Source organism: Tachyglossus aculeatus, chromosome 3 (assembly GCF_015852505.1).
Source record: "Tachyglossus aculeatus isolate mTacAcu1 chromosome 3, mTacAcu1.pri, whole genome shotgun sequence".
In the NCBI taxonomy this organism is placed as follows: Eukaryota; Metazoa; Chordata; class Mammalia; order Monotremata; family Tachyglossidae; genus Tachyglossus; species Tachyglossus aculeatus.
Window position 1 is genome coordinate 68,601,957 of NC_052068.1, and position 24,983 is coordinate 68,626,939.

A 24,983-nucleotide genomic window follows, 5' to 3' on the forward strand; every position below is an offset into this window, starting at 1 on the left:
AAGTGCTGGGGTGGATACAAGCAAATCAGGTTGAACACAGTCCCTATCCCACACGGGGCTCACAGTCTCAATCCCCATTTACAGATGCGCTAACTGAAGCACCAAGAAGTGAAGTGACTTGTCTAAAGTCACCCAGCAGACAAGTAGCAGAGCCAGGATTAGAACCCTTGACCTTCTTAATCTTAGGTCCATGCTCTACCCACTAAATATATATACCACTCATTCTGAATGAGGATATACATAAAACCCAGAGATATGTCATACACATATTGCCAACAAACCCAGAATTCATAAGCCCCTTCCATAGAAACGTCAATCCCGCCCCACCCCAAGTACATATTGAAAGTTGGGCCCTTTGCTATAAAAACACTAACCTCTTCCTTATCCTGGTGTTTTGCTGGTTTAAAGCAAAATGGAGGAAGTCCTCATTCAGGCTCTGTGACCTGTCACTCTTCATGGTCCTCCCTAAACAAAAACTGAAAACCAGCTTCTCTTCTCTACCTGAAAGCATTGGAGAACTATCATCAATCAATCAATCATATTTATTGAGCACTTACTGTGTGCAGAGCACTGTACTAAGTGCTTGGGAAGTACAAGTTGGCAACATATAGGGACAGTCCCTACCCAACAGTGGGCTTACAGAGTCTAGAAGGGGCAGACAGAGAACAAAACCAAACATACTAACAAAATAAAATAATAGAATAGATATGTACAAATAAATAGAGTAATAAATATGTACAAACATATATACAGGTGCTGTGGGAAAGGGAAGGAGGTAAGATGGGGGGGATGGAGATGGGGATGAGGGGGAGAGGAAGGAAGGGGCTCAGTCTGGGAAGGCCTCCTGGAGGAGGTGAGCTCTCAGTAGGGCCTTGAAGGAAGGAAGAGAGCTAGCTTGGCGGATGGGCAGAGGGAGGGCATTCCAGGCCCGGGGGATGACGTGGGCCGGGGGTCGATGGCGGGACAGGCAAGAACGAGGCACAGTGAGGAGATTAGCAGCAGAGGAGCGGAGGGTGTGGACTGGGCTGTAGAAGGAGAGAAGGAAGATGAGGTAGGAGGGGGCGAGGTGATGGACAGCCTTGAAGCCGAGGGTGAGGAGTTTCTGCCTGATGCGCAGATGGATTGGTAGCCACTGGAGATTTTTGAGGAGGGGAGTAACATGCCCAGAGCATTTCTGGACAAAGACAATCTGGGCAGCAGCATGAAGTATGGATTGAAGTGGGGAGAGACACGAGGGTGGGAGCTCAGAGAGAAGGCTGATGCAATAGTCCAGACGGGATAGGATGAGAGCTTGAATGAGCAGGGTAGCAGTTTGGATGGAGAGGAAAGGGCGGATCTTGGCAATGAAAGGCTACTTAATCTGCCTAAAATTCCTTCCCTTCTACCTCACCCCAATTCAGTGATGCTTTGGATAAAGTGAAGATACCCCTGCTTCCAAGGGGTGGAGGAGGAGGCTTTAATGGCTGCTACCAAGGCTATCATATTAGGTCTGCACCAGTTAAGATTTTTAGATTCAAATAACAATAAAAATAACAAGAATTGTGGTATTTGTTAATCACTTTACTAAATGCTGGGTTAGATATAAGCTAACCAGATCATACACAAGATCACAGTCTAAATAGAAGGGAGAACAGATATTTAATCCCCATTTTCCAGATGAGGGAACTGAGGCACAGAGTAGTTAAGTGACATAATGTCTTGCATCAATTTTCAAGAAAGCAGAGGAACTTTTAAAAATGATCGAAGAAGGTCACTAATAGAGAGAGGAGTTAAATGGAAACAGATCTTCACAAGGATTTAGCCTACTTCAAGGTGCCGTCTAACAAAAAGGGGATGATTATTGTTGAAACTACATTGGACACATTTTTCCCTAAAGTTGAAAAACTAATGCAAGTTAACAAAGCAAGTTTCTATTCTTGCAGCCTCCTACCAAGACTAATGGTCATATTATAGCTCCTTATTTGGTTAATGTTGTAATATTATGCTTTGAATTACTTTAGTGATGTTTAATATTACAGAATATTGCATGTAAAGGGAATTTCATATTACCTCTAGACAGTAAGCTCATTATGGGCATGGAACATGCCTACCAATTCTGTTGTAAGGTATTCTCACAAATGCTTGGTACACTGCTCTGCACAAAGAAAGCACTTGATAAATACATCCATTGGTTGATTTTTCCAGAGGCGTTGGAACAGATTCCAATCTATAACAGTAACTCTATGGGAAAATCTACCCCATGATACATCCACATTTTCAAGAAACATATTACTCCTGAATGGTGTAGTATGCTTGAACTTAATTCCCGGGTCTTTTTCCTAAAGAGTCAAAGGGATTGCTACCTAATAATCAACAAACTTTCATCCAGAAAACTCACTAAATGGGTTCACAATTCTTCAAAATCCATCAGGAAAAGGAAAAGGCTTATTTTTCTTTTTATTACAACAGGGTTTATTAAAGTGAGCCACGCTCTTTGGTTCAGAATGAATTTCTGGAAGGTGATACTTGTAGAATTTCAAGAGATGCTAAATGTTTATGGCCCAGAGGCAGCAACATTTCCTAGAGATGAAACCTTTTCTCACTATGACTCACTATTTGCCTTTTCTCACTATGACTCTTGGAACTAAAAGTGGGGGGCCTATATGGATGGTGGGAAACAAGCATTTGGTGAACTCAGGCTGCTTAGAAAGCAACTTGGAAAAAATCAAGCCAAAAGAACTTTCATTTCCTCAGCTGCAGAATTTTCAAATTTTACTAAATTACCTCCATCACCATCTGGCATTTCCACTCTGCTTCGTAAGGGTGGAGACAGCCCAGAAACATGATGGAAAGTGAGGAGTTTTGGGTTTTCTATTCCAATGGCATGACATTTGACACATTTCCTCTCTACTGACTTTCTCTGAATTCATGTTCTGCATCTACAACTAATTCCAGAATCGGATTAATGCTGAGCCTTCCTCATAGATTCTGTTCTTTGTCATTAGATTTCTGAGATTTTTCCAAGAGCCAAACAAATTGCAGCCCTTTCATTACACCTTAAAATCGGTAAACAATGGGATATAATTAAATGCAAGCACAGAGCCATATTTAAACATTAATCTGCCATAATTAATTGGTAGTTTAAAATATTCCGGTAAATGATACTTAAATTGCACAAATTTACCCTAGCTATAAATGGCAGAGTCATCCACCAAAGATTCACTGTGTTGATAACAGGAATATTTGCATATATTTTGCGTAACAGCAGAGAATTCCGATTACTTCATTTACCTGGACTCAATAATGCATTAAGGAGCATAAATTCTATTTTTAAATTGCCGGGGGCTCAGTTACTGCAGCAAACTATAAGCCGGAACTGATTTAGACACAGAAAAATGAACCTAAATCTGTGCATCTATTAGGGATCAGATTGGCTCCTCTCCCCTTATGCTTCTTGGGATAAACCATCCAGAGAGAGAAACACTGCTACATTAACCATCCAGCCTCAGCACCCCTGACACCCACCCACTCAGAGCAGCAACAGCTAAAGTCAATGCCAACTCTGACAAAGGTTTTAATTTTTTCTCCAATAAAGATTCCATCTCCCCACCGCCTCCCTACTTTTCCCTTAAAACTTTCTCACTGAGATCTATCTTACCGCAGAGGACATTTTTTTCTTCTTGGCTGACAGCCTACAGCTGAGATTTTCTTCTCTCAGAATGCAAAGATAAATGGGCTTGAATTTTCTGAGGCAAAGTTCTAGGGGCAGAACAATAAGTAATCAACTCTACCAATTGCATTGATTTAATTGAGTTCAGCAGACCTTGGTTTCAACCACAAGACTAGGAAACAATCATGAGTAGGAGAACATACCCACAATCCCTCCATGGTTCTGTATGCATGAATGCCTGACATATGACCTCTAAGAAAATCAGAGGATTAAAATCTCCTATGCAATCACAGGTAGAATCACAATCAGAGGGCATATACACTCATTAACACCAGCTAGAAGTTTTCTCCAACTGGCATCACTAATATTGCAAGACAGCTTTAAGGCCCACAATCTAACAAGGCAAGTGCCCTAATCCACAGTTACATACACTTCTTCTGCCCCCTTTTTTTCTGTTCTGGAGCTCTAGCTTTTCCCCCCTCCTAATCCTCCAAACATTGTGTCAATTGCAGAAACATAGGCTGTCAAACTTCCACTCCCAGGCAATGTTCACTCTGATAGTGAGATGATCCAAAGAAGGATAAAGACAAACATGTTTCCCCCACCACCTCCTACAATTTAAAGGTGACTACAACTTTTCATCCATTGTTGGGGATCCATCAAATTGAAACCCCGCTCTCTTCATGTGATTTTCCTCGGCCTTGGGACATCCAGGAGAACAAATTTTTTTCTCAAGAACTGGCACTGTCCAGAACACAAGAGCGGTAAATACTTTCTCTCATTCAAGAATTCTTCAGTTCTATACATGCTCCACAGGCTCTCTATATTTTATTATGTATACCAGCCAAACTTAAGAAACCCCCCATAATAATAATTGTGGTATTCATTAAGTGCATACTATGTGCCAAGCTCAGTACTAAACCCTGGGGAAGATAAAAAATAATCAGCTCCCACGTAGTGCTAATAGTCCAAGTAGGAGGTAGAACAAGATCTGAGCTGAATTTAGTTCAATTCAGGTGAAGCGTCTTTTAGATGGCAAATTTACATGGGCCCTTTCTTCTCCACCCAATGAACCAAAGTAACATTATTGGAATGAAATATACCTTGAGGACTGGGAAGCGATTGCTACCTCTAATAGATCTGTCCTGAGTCTCACCATATCTCAGGTGGTGAAGGCAAGATCTGAAAGAGTTTAACACCTTGGGTCCAATGTTATAAGCCAGGCTGATGGGTCAGATTGGTTTGCAGTGGTCCTTTGAGAGATCTGAAAATGTTTGTAAATATGGCTTGAAAATTGGTGCATCGTGGGAAAAGAGCACAGGCTTAGCAGTCAGATGTCATGGATTCCAATCCCGGCTCCGCCACTTGTCAGCTGTGTGGCTTTGGGCAAGTCATTTAACTTCTCTGTGCCTCAGTTCCCTCATCTGTAAAATGGGGATTAAGACTGTGAGCCCCAGGTGGGACAACCTGATTACCTTGTATCCCCTCCAGCGCTCAGAACAGTGCTTGGCACATAGTAAGCGCTTATCAAATGCCATCATTATTATTACAGGTTACAGCAGTTGCTCACTACCGTTTTGTGGTCAGTAGATTTTATCTTATTGCCTGCCAACTTGCGTCCCATCTTTACTGAACACCTTTGATGGGTCTTTGGCAGTGCTTGTAGCAGGCTGAAACCAGTCAGAAGTTGATTCCGGTATAATAAAATTGACCAATCAATCAATGGTATTTTTGAGCACTGAGATACAAGAGCATCGCACTATGGATCTGAGAGTCAGAAAAACCTGTGTTCTAATTCTGGCTCTGCCATGTGACTCCTGTGAGAACTTGGGCAGTCAGTTAACTTCTCTGGGCCTCAGTTACCTCATCTGTAAAATGGGGATTAAGACTGTGAGCCCCGGGTGGGACAACCTGATTACTTGTATCTACCCCAGCGCTTAGAACAGTGCTTGGCACATAGTAAGCTCTTAACAAATACCATTATTACTATTGTTATTATCCACCCCGGTGCTTAGTAGTGTGCCTGGCACATAGTAAGTGCTTAACAAATATCATAATTATTATTGCTTATGATCCCTGTCCTCAAGAATCCTACAGTCTGAAATGTCCTGGAATGGGTGGTCTGCTCTGTGGAGGCAGTGGTGGGGGGACACCCAAACTCCCAACAGCCACTGCCCCAACTATCCCATTTCCCTCTATCCCATGGCCTTGGGCTGCCTGCCTGCTGTCTTCAATAATAATGATAATAATAATATAATATTTGTTACACATCTACTATGTCCCAAATTCTGGGGTATTATCATCAATCGTATTTATTGAGCACTTACTGTGTTCAGAGCACTGTACCAAGCGCTTGGGAAGTACAAGTTGGCAACATATAGAGACATGGTCCCTGTCCCATACGGGCTCACAGTAGGAGGGAGAACACATATTTAATCCCCATTTTGCAGATGAGGAAACTGAGGCCCAGAAAAATGAAGTGACTTACCCAACGTCACACAGCAAACAAGCAGTAGAGCCGGGTTTAGAATCCAGGTCCTCTGACTCCAAGTCTCGTGCTCTTTCTACTAGGCCATGCAGTTTGTCTTTCAATCTGCAGTCAATACTATTGAGCACTGACTGTATGCCGAGCACTGTACTAAACTCTTGGGAGAATACAAGATAATAATAATAATAATAATGGCATTTGTTAAGCGCTTACTATGTGCAGAGCACTGTTCTAAGTGCTGGGGGGCATACAAGGTGATCAGGTTGTCCCACGTGGGGCTCACAGTCTTAATCCCCATTTTACAGATGAGGTAACTGAGGCTCAGAGAAGTTAAGTGACTTGCCCCAGGTCACACAGCAGACATGTAGACATGTGGCAGAGTTGGGATTCAAACCATGACCTCTGACTCCAAAGCCCGTGCTCTTTCCACTGAGCCACGCTGCTTCTCTATGGTTATAGATAACCATATAACTGACACATTCCCTGCCCACAATGAGCTTACAGTCTAGAGGACTTACAGTTTAGAGGACTGTAAGCTCATGGCTTGTTGGCTCTCTCCCTGATCCCTCACCCCAGGAATGTAAGCACGCTCATTGCTGACTCCTTTCTCCCCACAGAAAACCTGTTCCCCTCCTGGGGGGCATGGTCAGAAGGGTCCACCAGAGGACTGGTTAGAAATTGATTTCACTTTTGTCCCTGAACTTTGAGAACTTGTTCTAGCCAGGCGACTACAGTGCTTCCCAGCTCTTCCTTTTGCCAAACGTGTTGGAAAGCATTAAAAGTAAATATTCCTAGTACTTTACTGTTATTCAATACTTAGCATGACAAACACTTGTCAAAACAGGGTCTGTTAGATTCTGAAGAGTTATTTGGCCAAAATTATTGCTTGTCTGTAACCAACCATGTGCAAATGCTAGCAAAGCAATGAAAGAGTTTTCCGAGTTAACCATTCGGAAATAATGCCTTCTGTAGCTATCAATCCCCACAATTTACTAAATCCCTAGTGGTTCCTGGGAGTAGGCCAGGGGAAAGGAAATATGAATCATAATCAATCTGAAGAGAAGTGTTCTGAAATAGAAGAGGGAATGCAAGTGATGAAAAGTTTGTTATGGAATAAACAAGCAGTTCCTTTTGGGTTGATATGGCATAGAAGAGAGATTATCCCTGAAAAAAATGGCAACCAGGTTACCCTGATGGGAAGATTCTGAGAAATACTGATGTTAATACTGCTATTCAAACCATTAAATGCCACGTAATTTTAAATGGGAAAATATCGTCTGGCACAAAATGCCATAAAATGTACTCGTGAAATGATCAGGACATCACAACCTGAACCTTTGGAAACGATCTTAATAGCCATTGAAAAATATGCTTCAGGGTTTCTGGGCAATTTTACATAATCAACCACTCAGTTGTTTAAGCTATGTAGGGTTATGTGCTTTGTGCTTGGGTCTAATGCTGGTCACATTATTTCCTGTAAAATTTAATTGAAGGAGTTAAAGCAGAAAAAGCAAGGTGAGAACTTCAAATGAGCATAATTCCTTTGCTTTGGTAAATTATTTCCTTTTCCTTTCCATCAGAAGCAGCAACACACTGCTTAGTATTGCCTGAGTCCATTCAACCACTTGTAGGCTCCCGGGGTTTTGAATGGACTTCCTGAGGCTCTCAATTTCAACCCCTTGCCTCCAAGCAGGTCTCCACTTACAACAATGCATCCACGTGAGAATCCATTCTAATTGGAAAGACATTCTTGGACGGAAAGAAAAATCAAATCAGGAAAGGTGGAAAGCACCTGATCTCAACTCTCCATTGGATTGCACAAATGCCCAGTCTCATTTCTACAAACTCTCCAAGATCCCTCAGGACCAAGATAGGGTATAAACCACAGCAGCCACAAGTGCCTCTGTCACTTATCTGTTGTGTGACCCTGGGCAAGTCACTTAACTTTTCTGAGCCTCAGTTTCCTCATCTGTATAATGGGGATTCAATACCAGTTCTTCCTTCTAATTAGACTGTTAGCCCCATAAGTGACATAGACTGTGTCCAACTTGATGAACTTGTACCTATTCCGATTTTAGTATCCTTGCTGGCACATAGTAAGTGTTTAGCAAATACCAAAAACACAGTCTTTTAATATTGCATGTGGGCACTGACCACTGCATACCTACCTTGGAGTCATCTGGACTGAAAATGGATAGCACAACAATAATAATAATAACAATAATAATTATATTTGTTTAGTGCTTACTATATGTCAAGCACTGTTCTTAGCCCTGGGGTAGATACAAATTAATCAGATTGGGCACAATCCTTGACCCACATGGGGCTCACACTCTAAGCAGGAGGAAGAACAGGTATTGAAACCCCATTTTATAGTTTAGGAAACTTAGGTTCAGAGTAGTTAAGTGACATGCCCAGGGTCACACTGAAGGAAAATGGCAGAGCCGGTATTAGATCTCAGGTCTTCTGACTCCCAAGCCCAAGCTTTGCAGGCCTGCAGCATCTCTAAACCATGAGCTTGTGGGCAGGGAACATGTACTCTCCCAAGCACTTAGTATGGTGCTTTGCACACAGTAAGTGCTTAATAAACACCAATGATGATGATGAATATGCTTCTCAAGACCTTGGGCCCTGTGTAGGCCAGGACTAAATAAAGAAGAGTGGGGATAGTGGGTCCCACCTCTCCAGAGAAACCAATCAGTCTTCCCCTAAAGCAGCATCAACTCTTTTTCGACAGGGCAAAGTCAGGGAGAGAGGCAGGGAGGTGGAGGCTGCTGGTGGGTGAGACAAACAGGGTATGCGCTAAGGATGCAGGGGAATAAAGGAAGTAAACTCTGCCATATTGCGGGTGGTTGAGGGAATACAACGGGTCAGGGTCTCATTGCACCAATTAATTAGAATTTACAACACGATTCAGCCAGCCTTAAGGCCATAGGGTTTTAGCAAGTGGAAGCTGGGAATGGGGAATTAGTTATAGGCTAAACAGAATTGACCTTGATGTCCATGGTGTAGTAAATTTACAGAACAGAGATTCTTTCTAAATGGGAGGATTTATCTTTGTGGATCAGGCCTTGATTGGCCTCCTAGAATGACTTGCTGCTCTTCAACATCAAATAATAATAATAATGATAACAATAATTGCATTTGTTAAGCACTTACTATAGGCCAGGTACTGTACTAAGTATTGGGGTGATTACAAGAGAAGCAGCGTGGTTCAGTGGAAACAGCACGGGCTTTGGAGTCAGAGGTCATGGATTCAAATCCCGGCTCCACCAATTGTCAGCTGTGTGACTTTGGGCAAGTCACTTAACTTCTCTGGGCCTCAGTTCCCTCATCTGTAAAATGGGGATTAAGATTGTGAGCCCCCCGTGGGACAACCTGATCACCTTGTAACCTCCCCAGCACTTAGAACAGCACTTTGCACATAGTAAGCGCTTAATAAAGGCCATTATTATTATTATTATTGTTATTATTACACGCAAATCCAGTTGGACAAAGTCCCTGTCCCACATGGGGCTCGCAATATTAATCCCCATTTTACAGATGAGGTAACTGAGGCACAGAGAAGTAAAGTGATTTGCCCAAGGCTACACAGCAGACAAGTGGCATAATTGAGATTAGACCCCAGGTCCTCTGACTCCCAGCCTGTGCTCTCTCCTACTTCTCCAGTAAGTCTAGTAATCAATGGAAATAAATATTTCAGTTTCAACACACTTGGACCTGTAGGAGAGGGATGACTAATTGAGAAAAGGAATTAGTCTTCATGGGCTCAGCCACCAATTACTTCTTTTGGGCTTGTCTTATTTGAGAGAGGTATAGAGCCCAATTTTTTAGCTTGTAATTACAGTCACTTACCCCCGAAGTCACCTAATGGCCTACAGTAAGGGAAAAAGCATTTTAGGCTACTTAGGGAATTCTATTACCAGGTATTACTGTCCCCAAACACCACATAATTACTACCTTGAACTTTATTAAGCTTTCATTTGTGTTTCCACTGTTATTACTCTTTGCAAATGAGTTGTTTTTTCCTTAATGGGAGGATATGATTCACATAGGTATTATTCTCATCTACATATTGAGGATACACTCATCTACACTCCTCTTAGAGCCACCTATTCAGCAACAGAGTTGCAGTTTTTTTTTTTTTTTAAAGAGTCCACTTAGAAAAAATGAAGCTCATTCCTGAATCCATGACATCACTCTCTTCTGAATTCCAACGAATTCAGGAAGTGGTCACTGAGTTCTATCAGCATTCCATAATAACAGAGGCTCCTAGGGGGATCCTGTCCCCTTAGGTCAGGGCTTGGTTCCCACGAGTCTCAACAAGACAATAATAATAAAAATTATAATAGTGTCATTTGTTAAGCCCTTACTATGTGCCAAGGACTGTTCTAATCACTGGGTTAGATACAAGGTAATCAGGTTGCCCCATGTAGGGCTCACAGTCTTCATCCCCATTTTACAGATGAGGGAGCTGAGGCCCAGAGAAGTGAAGCCAAAGGTCACACAGCAGTCAGGTGACAGACATGGGATTACAACACACGTCCTCTGTCTCCCAAGCCCGAGCTCTTTCCACTAATCCACGCTGCTTCTCAACACTCAGGTGTTCTGAAATCATCAACTCAGCATGTGATGTGACACTCATGGACAGGTATAGCAGGCAAGCACAGTCCTCATCAGTAGGGTGCCATATTTAGTTCAATCAGAATATTTGCTCGATTCTAAAACAGCCTAATATCACTAGTCAGTGTGGAGAGGCAGCAAAGGCCCCATAGACTCACCTTCACCATCCAATCCTATATTCAAGCAGTGTTAAAAGTCTATTCCCTTCATGGGAAGAGGTCAGCCTTTTGTCCTTGTTTATTAACAAAACTCTTGACCCAAGCCCAAGACCAGTTAAGTAATTATTGAGCTCATTTCAGACATGCTCTCTGATACGTGTGCACTGACTGCGAAAGCAACTTTGAAATTAATATTCCTCCATAAGGCTGTTAAAAAAACAGCTTAGGAGGAAGACATTAGAGCCAAAGGCACTAAACCAAACAGATAGCTTTTCCAACACATCTCTCCTGCCAAAAGTTAGCCTGTATCTTCCATCAACAGCCCTCACATGGCCACAAACCTAGATGACCTGTTTCAGTCCCTCTCAAAAGAGCAGTCATCACAAAAACTTCACCATTTCTCCCACGTCCTGAAGACATTCTTCCTCAGGCTTCACTGCACTCTTCTGTGGACCAAAACATTTTCACACCAAATGTACAGAGTTTCAATCTGAAAACAAGGGTGCATAAAATATTGCATTTCAGATTCAGAGATGATGTGCTGGTCCGTGATGTACTACTCTGCTCACAACTCAGCCAGACAGTGACTGAAACCGGACACCTGCCTGAGGTCATCATAGATATTACCAATCCCACACAAAATATTGTCATTGTGTGGTTCCAAAAGAAGAAACCAGAGCCACTGACCTCGTTGATGAATGTCTGGGCTCCCCGGGGGCTGAGCAGAAGGATGGCTCTCCGTAATGTGTCCCGATAGCGATTCAGTTCTTCCGTCCTCATGGTGGTAAACAAGCTGGTGAACACTCTGCTGATGTTTCTGTCTACCTTTTGCAGGGAGACGTCCAGCCCCAACCTTGAGGCTTGGTCCAGAAAACTCTGAAGCCCACGGATATCTGTCATCCAACAAGAGAGAAAGAGAAACTAGTCAAGCACTTAATGATGCTTATTGCATAGGTTTTTGGGGCAGAGCCCTTTAATAAGTGCTTGGGAGAATGCAATAGAGTTGGTAGACATGATCCCTGTCCTCAAGGAGCTTACAGTTTAAGTAAGGGTATAACAACCAAGAAAACATAGTATTGGAGCTAGCAAATACTTCCCATAACTATCAGTCAATTAACCAAATATATTTACTGAGCACCTATGGCATGCTAAGTATTATATTCCCTGCTTGAGAGGGCACAAAAAGGTAGATATTGTCCTTTGCCCTCAAAGGCCCTTCAATCTCACAGGGAAGACAGGCAGACAGAAATGATTAATAGTTAATGAGGGGAAGAAGATAGTAAAGATATAACTAGGATTAAACTAATAATAATACTAATGATGGTATTTGTTAAGTGCTTACTATGTGCCAGGCACTATACTAAGCTCTGGGATGGATACAAGCCAATCATGTGAGACACAGTCCCCTGTCCTAAGTGGGGCTCCCGGTCTCCCCATTTTAAAGATGAGGGAACTGAGGCCCAGAGAAGTAAAATGACTCGCCCAAGATCACACAGCAGGTGAGTAGCAGAGTCGGTATTAGCACCCATGACCTTCTGACTCCTAGACCTGTGGTCTATCCACTATGCCATGCTGCTTCTTCACAATAATAATAACAATAATAATAATAGCATTTGTTAAGTGCTTACTATGTGTCAAGCACTGTTCTATGCACCAGGGTAGATACAAGCTAATCAGGTTGGACACAGTCCCTGTGTCACATGGGGCTCACAGTCTTAATAATAATAATAATTATTATGACATTTATTAAGCACTTACTATATGGAAAGCACTGTTCTAAGCACTGGGGAGGTTACAAGATGATCAGGTTATCCCACGGGGGGCTCACAGTCTTAATCCCCATTTTACAGATGAGGGAACTGAAGCACAGAGAAGTTAAGTGACTTGCCCAAGTTCAAACAGCAGGGAAGTGGCTGAGCTGGAATTAGAACCCATGACCTGATGAAGAACAACCCTTTGTCCCACAGAATGTGTATCTTCAGGTGTTTGGGGTAGATGATGGGACAATCCTCACCTTTAAAATGGGATCACCTCTCCAAGAGATGGCAAAAAAGCAAATCAATATGAGGAGAGAGAGGAGAGAAGGGAGGTTGAGAAAGAAAATCTTCCTGCTCTTAGCTTTGCCTACAGTCCATCTTTTTTCTTAAGTCTCTAAACAATGACTGGGGGGTTCTTGCCATAGTATTGCCATGGGTGGGGTTGATTTGGCCTCAATATCCCATTTAGAGACAGAGGTGTTGGAAGCACTAGATAGGCCATCTGCTGAGTCGTCTGTGACATGGGAGGAATGCCTGGTCCAGCTACTGATATGTTGGTGACCAGGGCCAGTCTCTGGTCCTCCGGGGTTTCTGTGTCCCTTTCTGTAAAGAAAGAATTATGGTCCATGTCCTCTGTTTAGCCCAAGGTGGTTTGGGGAGTTTCAGCAGGCAGGCAAAGCTGGGAATCCTTTGGAGAAAAGGTCCCCTACAACTAGAAAAAATCCTGTCCTGATCCTATATCAGTATTTACCCAGTTCCCCACCTGCTCCATGGCAGCTTCTTGCTTCTCAGCTCCTTCCACCTAAAACATCTTACTTAATCCTCACTGGACTTGTGATGGGAATGGGGTAGAGAGGAAAAGGGGTAGCTACAGAAATGAAATTGGTGAGAATGAAGTCTTCCTTGACTGCTGCCAAATCAGGTACCAATTCATTCAATCGTAATTATTGAGCGCTTACTGTGTGCAGAGCACTGTACTAAGCGCTTGGGAAGTACAAGTCGGCAGCATACAGAGACAGACGGTCCCTACCCAACAACGGGCTCACAGTCTAGAAGGGGGACACAGAAGCACTGACCTCTACATACAATAGGTAGTCCATAAATTCTACTGATTGCTTGATTTTTCACAGTTCTTTCCAAAAATCAAAAATCTACATTCACAGGTCATCAAAATATGCCTTGGGATTAGCTATAATTAGGTCTTGAGCAAGGGATGCGTTATGGGTTAGGGTGAAGACTAGGACCAGGTTTTGATGGCTGATGGGTCAATCAATCCTTTATGCAGATCACTGTACTAAACACTTGGAAGAATACAGTTCAACAGAGGGAGTGTGTCTACAAACAAGCTTACAAATGTTGTAGCCATTGATAAAAAGATGAGTCAATACAGAATAACTGGTTATCAATTGCTTTTAGTTTACTACCATCTCAAGTGTCCCTTTAATTCCTAGTCAGCCATCAGCAGCTCAGGACAGCCCAAGCCCCTACTGCTCTAGTAAATTATTAAGTTGCTGGCTGAAGGTCAGACAGGGAGCTAGTTGGAGTTCCTGACACATCAGTCAGGTATCTTATTTCCAGCTGGGTCATTGTGCCCCAAAAATAAATGGCCCATTTAAGGAATTCAAAAAAAAGTCATCAAGAATTTACTGTAGGGCACAGCACAGTCAACTAAAATTCATTTTAGAGAATAAGAATAGTTTTTTCCCCACTCCAGGAACTTATAATTATGGGTGGCAGGACAAATGTGTATATCGCCATAAATCTGAAAGGATAAATGGAATAATCAACAGCAGTATGTTGCAGGAAGAGGTGGGTCAGGGTCTATGCCAGAAGCAAGACTAGGCAGAGCTCATATCTAATGGGAATAGATGAATGCTCTAGGAAAGGTCTGGCTTTTGCCAGGATAACATAAACCCAAGTGAATCCACAGATAAGAGTTGTTATTAGCCAAATCTTGAGCTATTCCAATACACAGCATCCTTGTGTGAGTTGAATCATTTTTCATATTGTAATCTAAAGGCCTCAGTTTTCATGAGAAACCACATTTGACATTCCTGGAACATGGATCTCGATTAACAGAAAGATAGAGGATGAGATGTAGTTTGAACTACTAGATTTACACATGTGTACATGTACACAAACACACACACCCCTGATACAAGCTAATCAGGTTGGACACAGACCCTGTCTCACATGGGACTCACAGTCTAATCCCCATTTTGAAGGTGAGGTAACTGAGGCACAGAGAAGTTACTTGTCCAAGGTCACACAGCAGACAAGTGGCAGAATCAGGATTAGAACCCAGGTCCTCCTAAATCCCCAGCCCATGCTGTATCTACAAGCAGTTTGGATCCCTACAGTGGAGAGGGCCTGTTGTAAGACCCAAGGGAATAATAATAGTAATAATACTGATGGTATTTGTTAAGCGCTTACTATGAGCAAAGCACTGTTCTAAGCTCTAGGGAGGTTACAAGGTGATCAGGTTGTCCCACCGGGGGCTCACAGTTTTAATCCCCATTTTACAGATGAGGTAACTGAGGCACAGAGAAATTAAGTGACTTGCCCAAAGTCACACAGCTGACAGTTGGTGGAGCCGGGATTCGAACCCATAACCTCTGACTCCAAAGCCTGGGCTCGTTCCACTGAGCCACAGGGTAGAAAAATGCAGTGAGGTTTAATAGAAAAAGCACAGGTCTGGGAATCACAGAACCTGGGTTCTAATCCCAACTCAGTCACTTTCCTGCTGTGTGACCTTGGGCAAGTCCCTTAACTTCTCTGGTCCTCAGTTTCCTCATCTGTAAATTGGGATTCAATGCTTGTTCTCCCTTCTACTTAAACTCTGAACCTTAGGTGGGGCAATGACCATATCCAGCCAGATTATCATGTATCATCCCCAGAATTTAGTATTCACTCATTCAATCATATTTATTGAGGACTTACTGTGTGCAGAGCACTGTACTAAGCGCTTGGAAAGTATAATTCAGCAATAAAGATAATCCCTGCCCACACCAGGCTTACAGTCTAGAAGGGGGGAGACAGACATCAAAACAAGTAAACAGGCATAAATATAAATAGAATTATAGATATATAATAATAATGTCACTTATTAAGCTCTTACTATGTGCAAAGCACATCAAAACAAGTAAACAGGCATTAATATAACTAGAACTATAGATATGTACGTATACACACAAGTGCTGTGCGATGGGGAGAGGAAGTAGAGTAAAGGAAGTAAGTCAGGGCAACACAGAGGGGAGGGGCAGCTTAGGAAAAGGGGGGGTTAGTCTGGGAAGGCCCCTTGGAGGAGGTGAAACTTCCATAGGACTTTGAAGGAGGGTTGTGTGATTTTTTTGGCGGATTTGAGGAGGGAAGGCATTCCAGACCAGAGGGAATAATAGTAATAATGATGACATTTGTTAAGTCCTTATTATGTGTCAAGCACTGGTCTAATCACTGGGGAGGATACAAGGTAATCATGTTGTCCCACATGGGGCTCACAGTCTTAATCCCCATTTTACAAACGAGGTAACTGAGGCACAGAGAAGTTAAGTGATTTGCCCAAAGTCACACAGCTGACAAGTGGCAAAGCCAGTATTAGAACCCATGAACTCTGACTCCCAAGCCCGTGCTCTTTCCTCTAAGCCACGCTGCTTCTCTAGGTAGGACGTGGGCAAGGGGATGACTGCAGGACAGGCAAGAATGAAGCACCATGAGGGTAGCACCGGAGGAGTGGAGAGTGGGGGGTGGGATGTAGAAGGAGAGAAGGGAAGTGAGGTAAGAGGAGGCAAGCTGATGGAGAGCTTTGAAACCAATAGTGAAGAGTTTTTGCTTGACAGGGAGGTTGATAGGCAACCACTGGAGATTATTCAGGAAGGTGATGACGTGCCCAGAACATTTCTGTAGAATGATAATCTGGCAGCAGAGTGAAGTTTGGACTGAAGTGGGGAGAGAAAGGAGGTTGGGAGATCAGAAGGCAGGCTGATGCAGTAATCCAGTCGGAATAGGATGAGTGATTGTACTAATGTGGTAGCAGTTTGGATGGAGAGGAAAGGATGGATCTTGGCTATGTTGCCAAGGTAAGACTGGCAGCCTTTGGTGATGGATTGGATATGTGGGGTGAATGAGAGAGTGGAGTCAAGGATGGCACCAAGGTTGTGGGCTTGTGAGATGGGAAGGACGGTTGTGCTGTCCACAGTGATGAGAAAATCAGGGAGAGGACAGGGTAGAGGACAGTAGAAGAGAGCCCACAAGATGAAAGCACATTTTTCTAGGCCAAGACCACTAGAAAAAAAAATTAAAAGCAAACCCAAGAGAAAAAGGGATTTCATAAGAGCTGAATATTCTTCACCCAGAAGCAAGAGCCCCTACCCTTCACCTTAAATTCCTATTAACCCTCATTTTCCCTCTGAACTGTAAGCACCTTGTGGGCAGGGATCTAGTCTATCAACCCTATTGCAGTGTACTTTCCTAAGCAATCGACATGGTAAGCATTCAAGGAATACCAGAGGTTAATTGATATATAGCAGATAAGGCCAAAAACCCCTGGACCAATGGCCATTTGCACCCAAATGGCACTGTGCCTCTTCCACATGATTCCAGAAGGATAACACGGGAACACTTGGATGTAGATAAGCGCCTCTTGCTGGCAGTGCTCCATAGTGAGCTATATCCTCCCTACCCACATTATGCACCGTTTGTATATCAGCTCTGCTCTGAAGCAGTATTACGTCTTCCGTCTGCATAAAACCCAATCTGCACTCCTTGCTCCTCTAACACCAACATGCTCTCTAAATCTCTATTTCAACTATCCTGCCACCCATCGCTTGCCCATGACCTCCCTTGGGCCTGGAACTCGCTCCTTGTTCAAATATGACAATCCACCCTCTCCCCACCTTCAAAAACCCTATTTCTTTGTTTTAAAGATGTTTGTTAATAATAATAATGATGATGATGATGATGATGGCATTTATTAAGCACTTACTATGTGCAAAGCACTGTTCTAAGCGCTGGGGGGGTTACAAGGTGATCAGGTTGTCCCACAGGGGGCTCATTGTCAATCCCCATTTTACAGATGAGGTAACTGAGGCACAGAGCAGTTAAGTGACTTGCCCAAAGTCACACAGCTGACAATTGGAGGAGCCAGGATTTGAACCCCTGACCACTGACTCCAAAGCCCGTGCTCTTCCACTGAGCCACACTGCTTCTCTAAAGTATTGTTCTAAGCACTGGCGAGGTTACAAGGTGATCAGGTTGTCCCACGTAGGGCTCACAATCTTAATCCCCATTTTATAGATAAGGTAAATGAGACACAGAGAAGTTAAGTGCTTACTATGTGCCAAGAATATAGTAAAATCACTTCTCCTCCAAGAGGCCTTCCCTGACTGAGGTCTCATTTTCCCCTATCTGCCCTCCTTCTCTTTCATTGACTCCTCTCTGCTTCCCACCCTCTAACTGTGGGAGTCCCTCAAGGCTCAGTTTTGGATCCTCTTCTATGCTCAAGCTACACCCACACCCTCAGAACTCATTTGCACCCATGACTTCAACTACCATCTCCATTCAGTTTATTCTCAAATCTACATCTCTAACCCTGACTTCTCTCCTTCTCTGCAGTCTCACATTTTCTTCTTCCTTCAGGATATTTCCACTTGGATGTCCCGCTGATACCTCAAATTTACTATGTCCAAATCAGAAGTCATCTTCCCACCCAAATTCTGTTTTCCCCCTGTCTTTCCCATCACTGTAAATAGCACCACCATCTGCCCTGTCTCAGAATCCCATAACTTCGGAATTATCAGACTCATCTCTCTCATACATACCACATATTCAATGTCATCAAATCCTGTTGGTTCTACCTTCAGACCATTACTAAAATCTGCACCTTCCCCCTTCATTCAAACTGCTACAACACTGATCCAAGCACTTATATTCCACTTAGATTTCTGCATCAGCCTCCTCGCTGACCTCCCTGCCTCCTATCTCTCTCTCTACTCCAGTCCATTTTTCACTCTTTCACTCTGCTCCTGGATCATTTTTCTATAAAAATATTCGGTCCATGTTTTCCCACTCCTTAAGAACCTCCAGTGGTTACCCATCTACTCCCACATTAAACAGAAATGCCTTAGCATTGGCATCCTCTCCCTCTCCATCCCCCTAGCCTTACCTCCTTCCCTTCCGCACAGCACCTGTATATATGTACATACGTATTTATTATTCTATTTATTTATTTATTTTACTTGTACATATCTATTCTATTTATTTTATTTTGTTAATATGTTTTGTTTTGTTCTCTGTCTCCCGCTTCTAGACTGTGAGCCCACTGTTGGGTGGGGACCATCTCTATATGTTGCCAACTTGTACTTCCCCAGCACTTAGTACAGTGCTCTGCATACAGTAAGTGCTCAATAAATACAATTGATTGATTGATTGATTTAAAGCAGCATGGTCTAATGGAAAGAGCACAGGCTTGGGATTCAGAGGACCTGGATTCTAATCCCAGGTCTGCCAACTGCTCACTTTGTGACCTTGGGCAAGTTATTTAGCTTTTCTGTGCCTCAGTCACCTCTTCTGTAAAATGAGGATTAATAATAATAATAATTATGGTATTAAGTGCTTACTATGTGCCAAGCACTGTTCTAAGTACTAGGGTAGATACAAGGTAGTTAGGTTGTGCCACGTGGAGTTTACAGTCTTAATCCCCATTTTACAGATGCGGTAACTGAGGCTCAGAGAAGTGCAGTGACTTCCCCAAGGTCACACAGCAGACAAGTGGTGGAGCCAGGATTAGAACCTATGACCTTCTGACTCCCGAGCACATGCTCCATCCAATATGCCATGCTGCTTCTGTATTAAATACTCCTTCCTTGCATTTATACTGTTAACCCCTATGAGCCAGAGACTGGGTCCAGCCTGATAAACTGTATCTTCTTCAGTGCTTATAACAGTTCTTGACACATAATAAGCACTTAAATACCATAAAAAAGGATTCAGTCTCCTTGCCCCCTTTTATCTTACCTCACTGATTTCCTACTACATCCCAATCCACTCACTTCTCTCATCTAATGCCAACTAATTTATTATACCTTGATCTCATCTATCTCACTGCTGATTCCTTACCTACAACCTCCCTCCAGTCTGGAACTCCCTCCCCCTTCATATACAACAGAACACCACTCTCTCTGGCTTCAAATCCTTATTAAAATCTCATCTCTTCCAGGGAGTCTTCCCTGGCTAAACCTTCATTTCCCTTACTCCCTCTACCTTCTTTGTCACCCTGTACTTGGATTTGTACCCATTTAGCATTTGATATTCACCCCACCCTCAGCATTTATGTTTCTATCCATAACTTATTTTAATATCTGACGACTCCTCTAGACTCTTAGCTTCTTTTGGGCAGGGAACATGTCTACCAAATCTGTTGTGCTGAACTCTCCCAAGTGCTTAGTATGGTTCTCTGCACCAAGCAAGTGCTCAAATATCATCGACTGATTCTCTCTTCGTGTACTATGCACTTAAGTACTTTGTTGGTCAATCCAGCCCCACAGCACTTAGATACATATCCTTATACTCTAAAATTTCCCCTAGCTGTCATTTATTTTAGTGTGTGTCATCCTGTAGACTGAAAGCTCTTTATTGCGTCTACCAACTCTAATGCACTGCATTTTCCCAATGCTTAGTACAGAGCTCTGTGCACAATAGTTGCTCAATAAATGTCATTGATTGATTGATAGCATTAAATAGGGAATGATTTAGTAACAAGGTTACCCAGAGAAGGGGGCCACTTAGAGAAGACAGAGGACAACAGTCTAAACATTAGTCAACTCTACAAACAGAAACAGAATGGCAGCAGAAAATAAGATATGTCAAATAAAGTGATAGGGCCAAAAGGGATGCAGCAAGTACTGCAATCCTCTTAGATAAGATCCAGTATTGAGGGAAGACAAGAAAATGTCGGTTTTAGTTTTTGGGTTTACCCACAGTGATCTGCCTCCTCCATTCTCAAGCCGCACTGATAAGTATGATTAATTGATCTTCAGAAAACAGCAATAATTACCCATCAGGAAGAAAATCAGGCCAATCGGTCACCTACAGCAGAAGTAATTTAATTGTGTTTTTTGAAGCAATAATCACTCAAACCAATTGCCCTGGAAAATATAAATTTATTCAGGGACCACTGATTTTCTTCTGATTGAGGACAGGGGAAAAGATGGGCAACCCATCTCAGGACTTTAGAGTCCAAAAGGCAAGTAGGAATGTGAAGAAGAAGGAAAGTTGGCAAGATGGGAGTGGATGCTGAGATGGCGCCTGAGCACTTCAGACTGTCCTGGCAATATCCATTTAAACCATCCAACCCAGAGCCCACCTGTCAGGACTATGACCCAACAACTGAAGGAAATGGTGAAGCTCCTATGTAGAATATAAGCTCCTTGAGGGTAGGGAACAGGCCATTTCTTTATTCTGTACTTCCCAAACACCTAGTACATTTCACTGCATTGAGTGGGCACTCATTCATTCATTCATTTATTCATATTTATTGACTGCTTGCTGTGTGTAAAGCACTAATCCAAGTGCTTGGGAAAAGTACAATACAACAATAAACAGTGATAGTCCCTGTCAACAACGAGCTTACAGTCTGGGGTGGGGCAATGATCGACAGCAATACAAATAAATTAAGTTACAGATATGAGAAGCAGCATGGCTCAGTGGAAAGAGCACGGGCTTTGGAGTCAGAGGTCATGGGTTCAAATCCCGGCTCCGCCACTTGTCAGCTGTGTGACTTTGGGCAAATCACTTAACTTCTCTGGGCCTCAGTTACCTCATCTGTAAAATGGGGATGAAGACTGTGAGCACCCCGTGGGACAACTGATCACTTTGTAACCTCCCCAGCGCTTAGAATAGTGCTTTGCACATAGTAAGCACTTAATAAATGTCATTATTATTATTATTATTATATGTATGTAAGTGCTGTGAGGGAGGAAGAGCAAAGATGATACTACTACTAGTAGTATGACAACTACTCTGACCCAATGGACCCTGGAAGCAACAAAGCAGAACTCAGTAGATGAACTCGGGATCCTGGATTTCAAGGTGAACTGTGCAAGAGAAGCCTCTCTTTAAAATGGCTGATGTCACTTCTGACTTTTGCCACAGAATCCAAAGAGAGCAGAATTCACTTGACCTCCTACTGCAGAAACACTGAAAGCCAACCTGCTCAGACCCGAGCGCCTCTCTGAGCTTCCAGAAGCTGAGATGCCACGAGCATGTGCGCAACTCAAAAATGTCAACAGACCTACCAACTCAAGAACTGGGCAGACGATCTCCCTCAGAACAGAGCTTCTGATTCCTTCAGAGCGCGGAGGTGGAGGTTGAGGAGCAGCATGGCTTAGTGGAAAGAGCACGGATTTGGGAGTCAGGAGGTCGTGGATTCTAATTCCAGCTCCACCACTTGTCTGCTGTGTGACCTTGGGCAGGTCACTTTATCTTTCTATGCCTCAGTTCAGAAATGAGGACTCAATGCCTGGCCTCCCTCCTACTCAAGACCGTGAGCCCCATGTGGGACCTGATTATCTTGTATCTACCCTACCGCTCAGTACAGCACTTGGCACAAGGTAAGAGCTTCACAAATATCAAAACTATTGTTAGGTGTCTTCCTCCCCATCTCCCCCTTGTTGACCCAATTTGTAACTGTATTGTATTGTAACTGTATTCCTTGGATGGAAGGAACTAGAAGGGGTGGTCGTTGGGGTCATGGGGAGTGGGACATGGGAGTGGAACTTCACATCTTTCTCTCCAATCCCCTTAGACTCATTAGTAAGAACGTTTTTGCACTGTTTTTTCTAAGTTGGCTACTAAGTTTAGCTGCTTCTTAGGGCTGCTACCTCATTCTCAGCAGCTTAGTACAGTGCTAAGCGCTTAGTACAGTGCTCTGCACACAGTAAGCACTCAATAAATACGATTGATGAAAACCTAGAATTTGTACAAGGCTTTTATTCCTCCAAAGGGCTTTCACATCAATGATCTCATTATTATCTCTGTATTGCAGATTTAAAAAAAACTGAGGCTCAGAGAACTTAGATGACTTGCCTAACATCACTAAGCAGGGTAGGAAAAGGACTGGGAACTTGCATTCAGCTCTCTAGACTCACAGATTTGAGTTCGGTGCCCAGGATCTCACTGCCTGCCAGCAATGCAATTAATTCACTTCGCTGGGACGGTTTATGTGGTTGAAGCTGAAGCACCCTGCCTCCTTCTCTGGTCCAGATATTTGTGATTTTAGCTCTGCCCTAGGTGTTTTTTAGAGCTGAGTTTGGGCAACCAACAGAATGAAGTGCTTCACTTTAGAAAGTGCTGCATTAAAATCTCACCCTCTGGTACAATGCTGGTTCTTAGAAAAGCCCAGTGTCTGAAAAAGGAAAGCCTTAGAAATTAAATCCCTCCTAGTCACATGCAAGCCCCCTTCTCCAAAATCTCCAGTGGTAGTCTATCAGCCCCGTATCAAGCAAAAACTCCTCACTATTGGCTTCAAAGCTCTCCATCACCTCACCTCCCTTCTTTCCTTCTACATCCCAGCCCGCACACTCCAATCCTCTGCTGCTAACCTCCTCACTGTGCCTCATTTTCACCTGCCCTGTCATCGAACCCCGGCCTATGTCCTACCTCAGGCCTGGAATGCCCTTCCTCCTCCAATCACACTTTCCCTCTTCAAGGCCCTACTGAAGACTCACCTCCTCCAGGAGGCCTTCCCAGACTAAGCCCCCTTTTCCTCAGCTCCCCATCCCCTTCCCATAGCCCCGACTCACTCCCTTTGCTCTACCCATCCCACAGCACTTATGTATATATGTACATATCTATAATTCTATTTATTAAATTAATGCCTGTTTCACTTGTTTTGATGTGTATATATATCTCTAATTCTATTTATTTATATTGATGCTATTGATGCCTGTTTACTTGTTTTGATGTCTGTCTCCCCCCTTCTAGACTGTGAGCCCGTTGTGGGCAGGGATTGCCTCAGTTGTTGCACTGTACTTTCCAAGCACTTAGTACAGTGCTCTGCACATAGTAAGCACTCAATAAATATGAATGAATGAATGAGTGAATGAAAGAAAAGTGTGCCAGATGACTTCTGGTTAACTAGTCTTTCAACCGCACTTTAAGAAACTGAATTCACAAGCTGTACCTCCCTCTCAAATGATGGTCATTGTTTGAATTAGGTAACACCTGAATTTGTAAAGAGAGTTTGGAAAAGCACCAAGGCAGTTTTTTTTTTACAAATTATACATGTAGACCTATCCTTGGCTTTCAGAGATGACAGTACTGATGCTAAAATCCTATTTTGTGTGTGGCTGAAATAAGCGATGCCTGACTGACACTGTTTCACATTTTGAGCATGGAAAGGTGGATCCTTACTACAGAAATGTAGTTAGCCTTACAAGGTCTATTTCTGTTTTCCAGCCTGCTTCCTGATACCTCAATCTTCTGGAAACCTCTGTCAGAGGAGAGGTTGCTCTCTTTCAATCCGTTCATGCCAGACTGTTCTGTCTGCTGTGATTGTTCTCCCAGCAGCATCTTGGGTCCCTCACATTTTTTGAAACTGGTTTTCACTGTCTTTAAATCCTCTGTTCAGTCTTCTCAGCTTGCATATGCATTCACTACACCGTGGCTATTAGGGAACCTATTATCTTCCGTTTTCCTGCTTTGTCCCACTCAGCTAGACTGTAGTGCAGTGAGCTGGTTGCAAAAGTGCAAAGGTGGCAGTTGGAAGGATATGACCAGGGAAGATAGAAATTAATTGGAGAAGGTCTCCTGGAAAAGATGGGATTTCATAAGGCTTTGAGGATGGGGAGAGTGCAGGAGCCAGGAACCAGAAGCAAGAGAGCTGAGAGAAGGGGTTGCGATCAGGTTTATTTGAGAGGAGTGTAGGGCCCGAGTGGAGAGTAGCAGGTGAAGAGGGCAGACATGTTAAAAGGAGCTAGATAAGAAGGTTAAAGCTATTGGGAAACTCTCTGAAGGTTTCCCAGCAGAAATGGACTCCTGTCTACTTGATTAGTCTTGTTGCCTTCTATTTCACCTCTCTGGTCTGCAGTCTCATATTTCCTCCTGCCTTCAGGACATCTCTATTTGTATGTCTTGCCAACACCTCAAAAGTAACATGTCCAAAACAGAACGCTTCATCTTCCCACACAAACCCTGCCCTCTCCTTGACTTTCCCATCACTGTAGACAGGGCCACCATCCTTCCTGACTCACAAGCCACTAACTTTGGCATTATCCTCAATTCCTCTCTCTCACTTAACCCACATATTCAATCTG

The 24,983-nt window shown here is 43.2% G+C and overlaps 1 protein-coding gene across 3 annotated transcripts in view; it reads right to left on the bottom strand.

Moving 5' to 3' along the window:
- GRID1 (glutamate ionotropic receptor delta type subunit 1) overlaps window positions 1-24,983 on the bottom strand; it is an 876,503-nt gene that overhangs the window by 421,457 nt on the left and 430,063 nt on the right. For all 3 annotated transcript variants that reach the window (XM_038744273.1, XM_038744274.1, XM_038744276.1), the window contains exon 4: window positions 11,606-11,811. In XM_038744273.1, coding sequence (XP_038600201.1) covers window positions 11,606-11,811 — 206 coding nt within the window. The remainder of the gene's footprint in view (window positions 1-11,605; window positions 11,812-24,983) is intronic.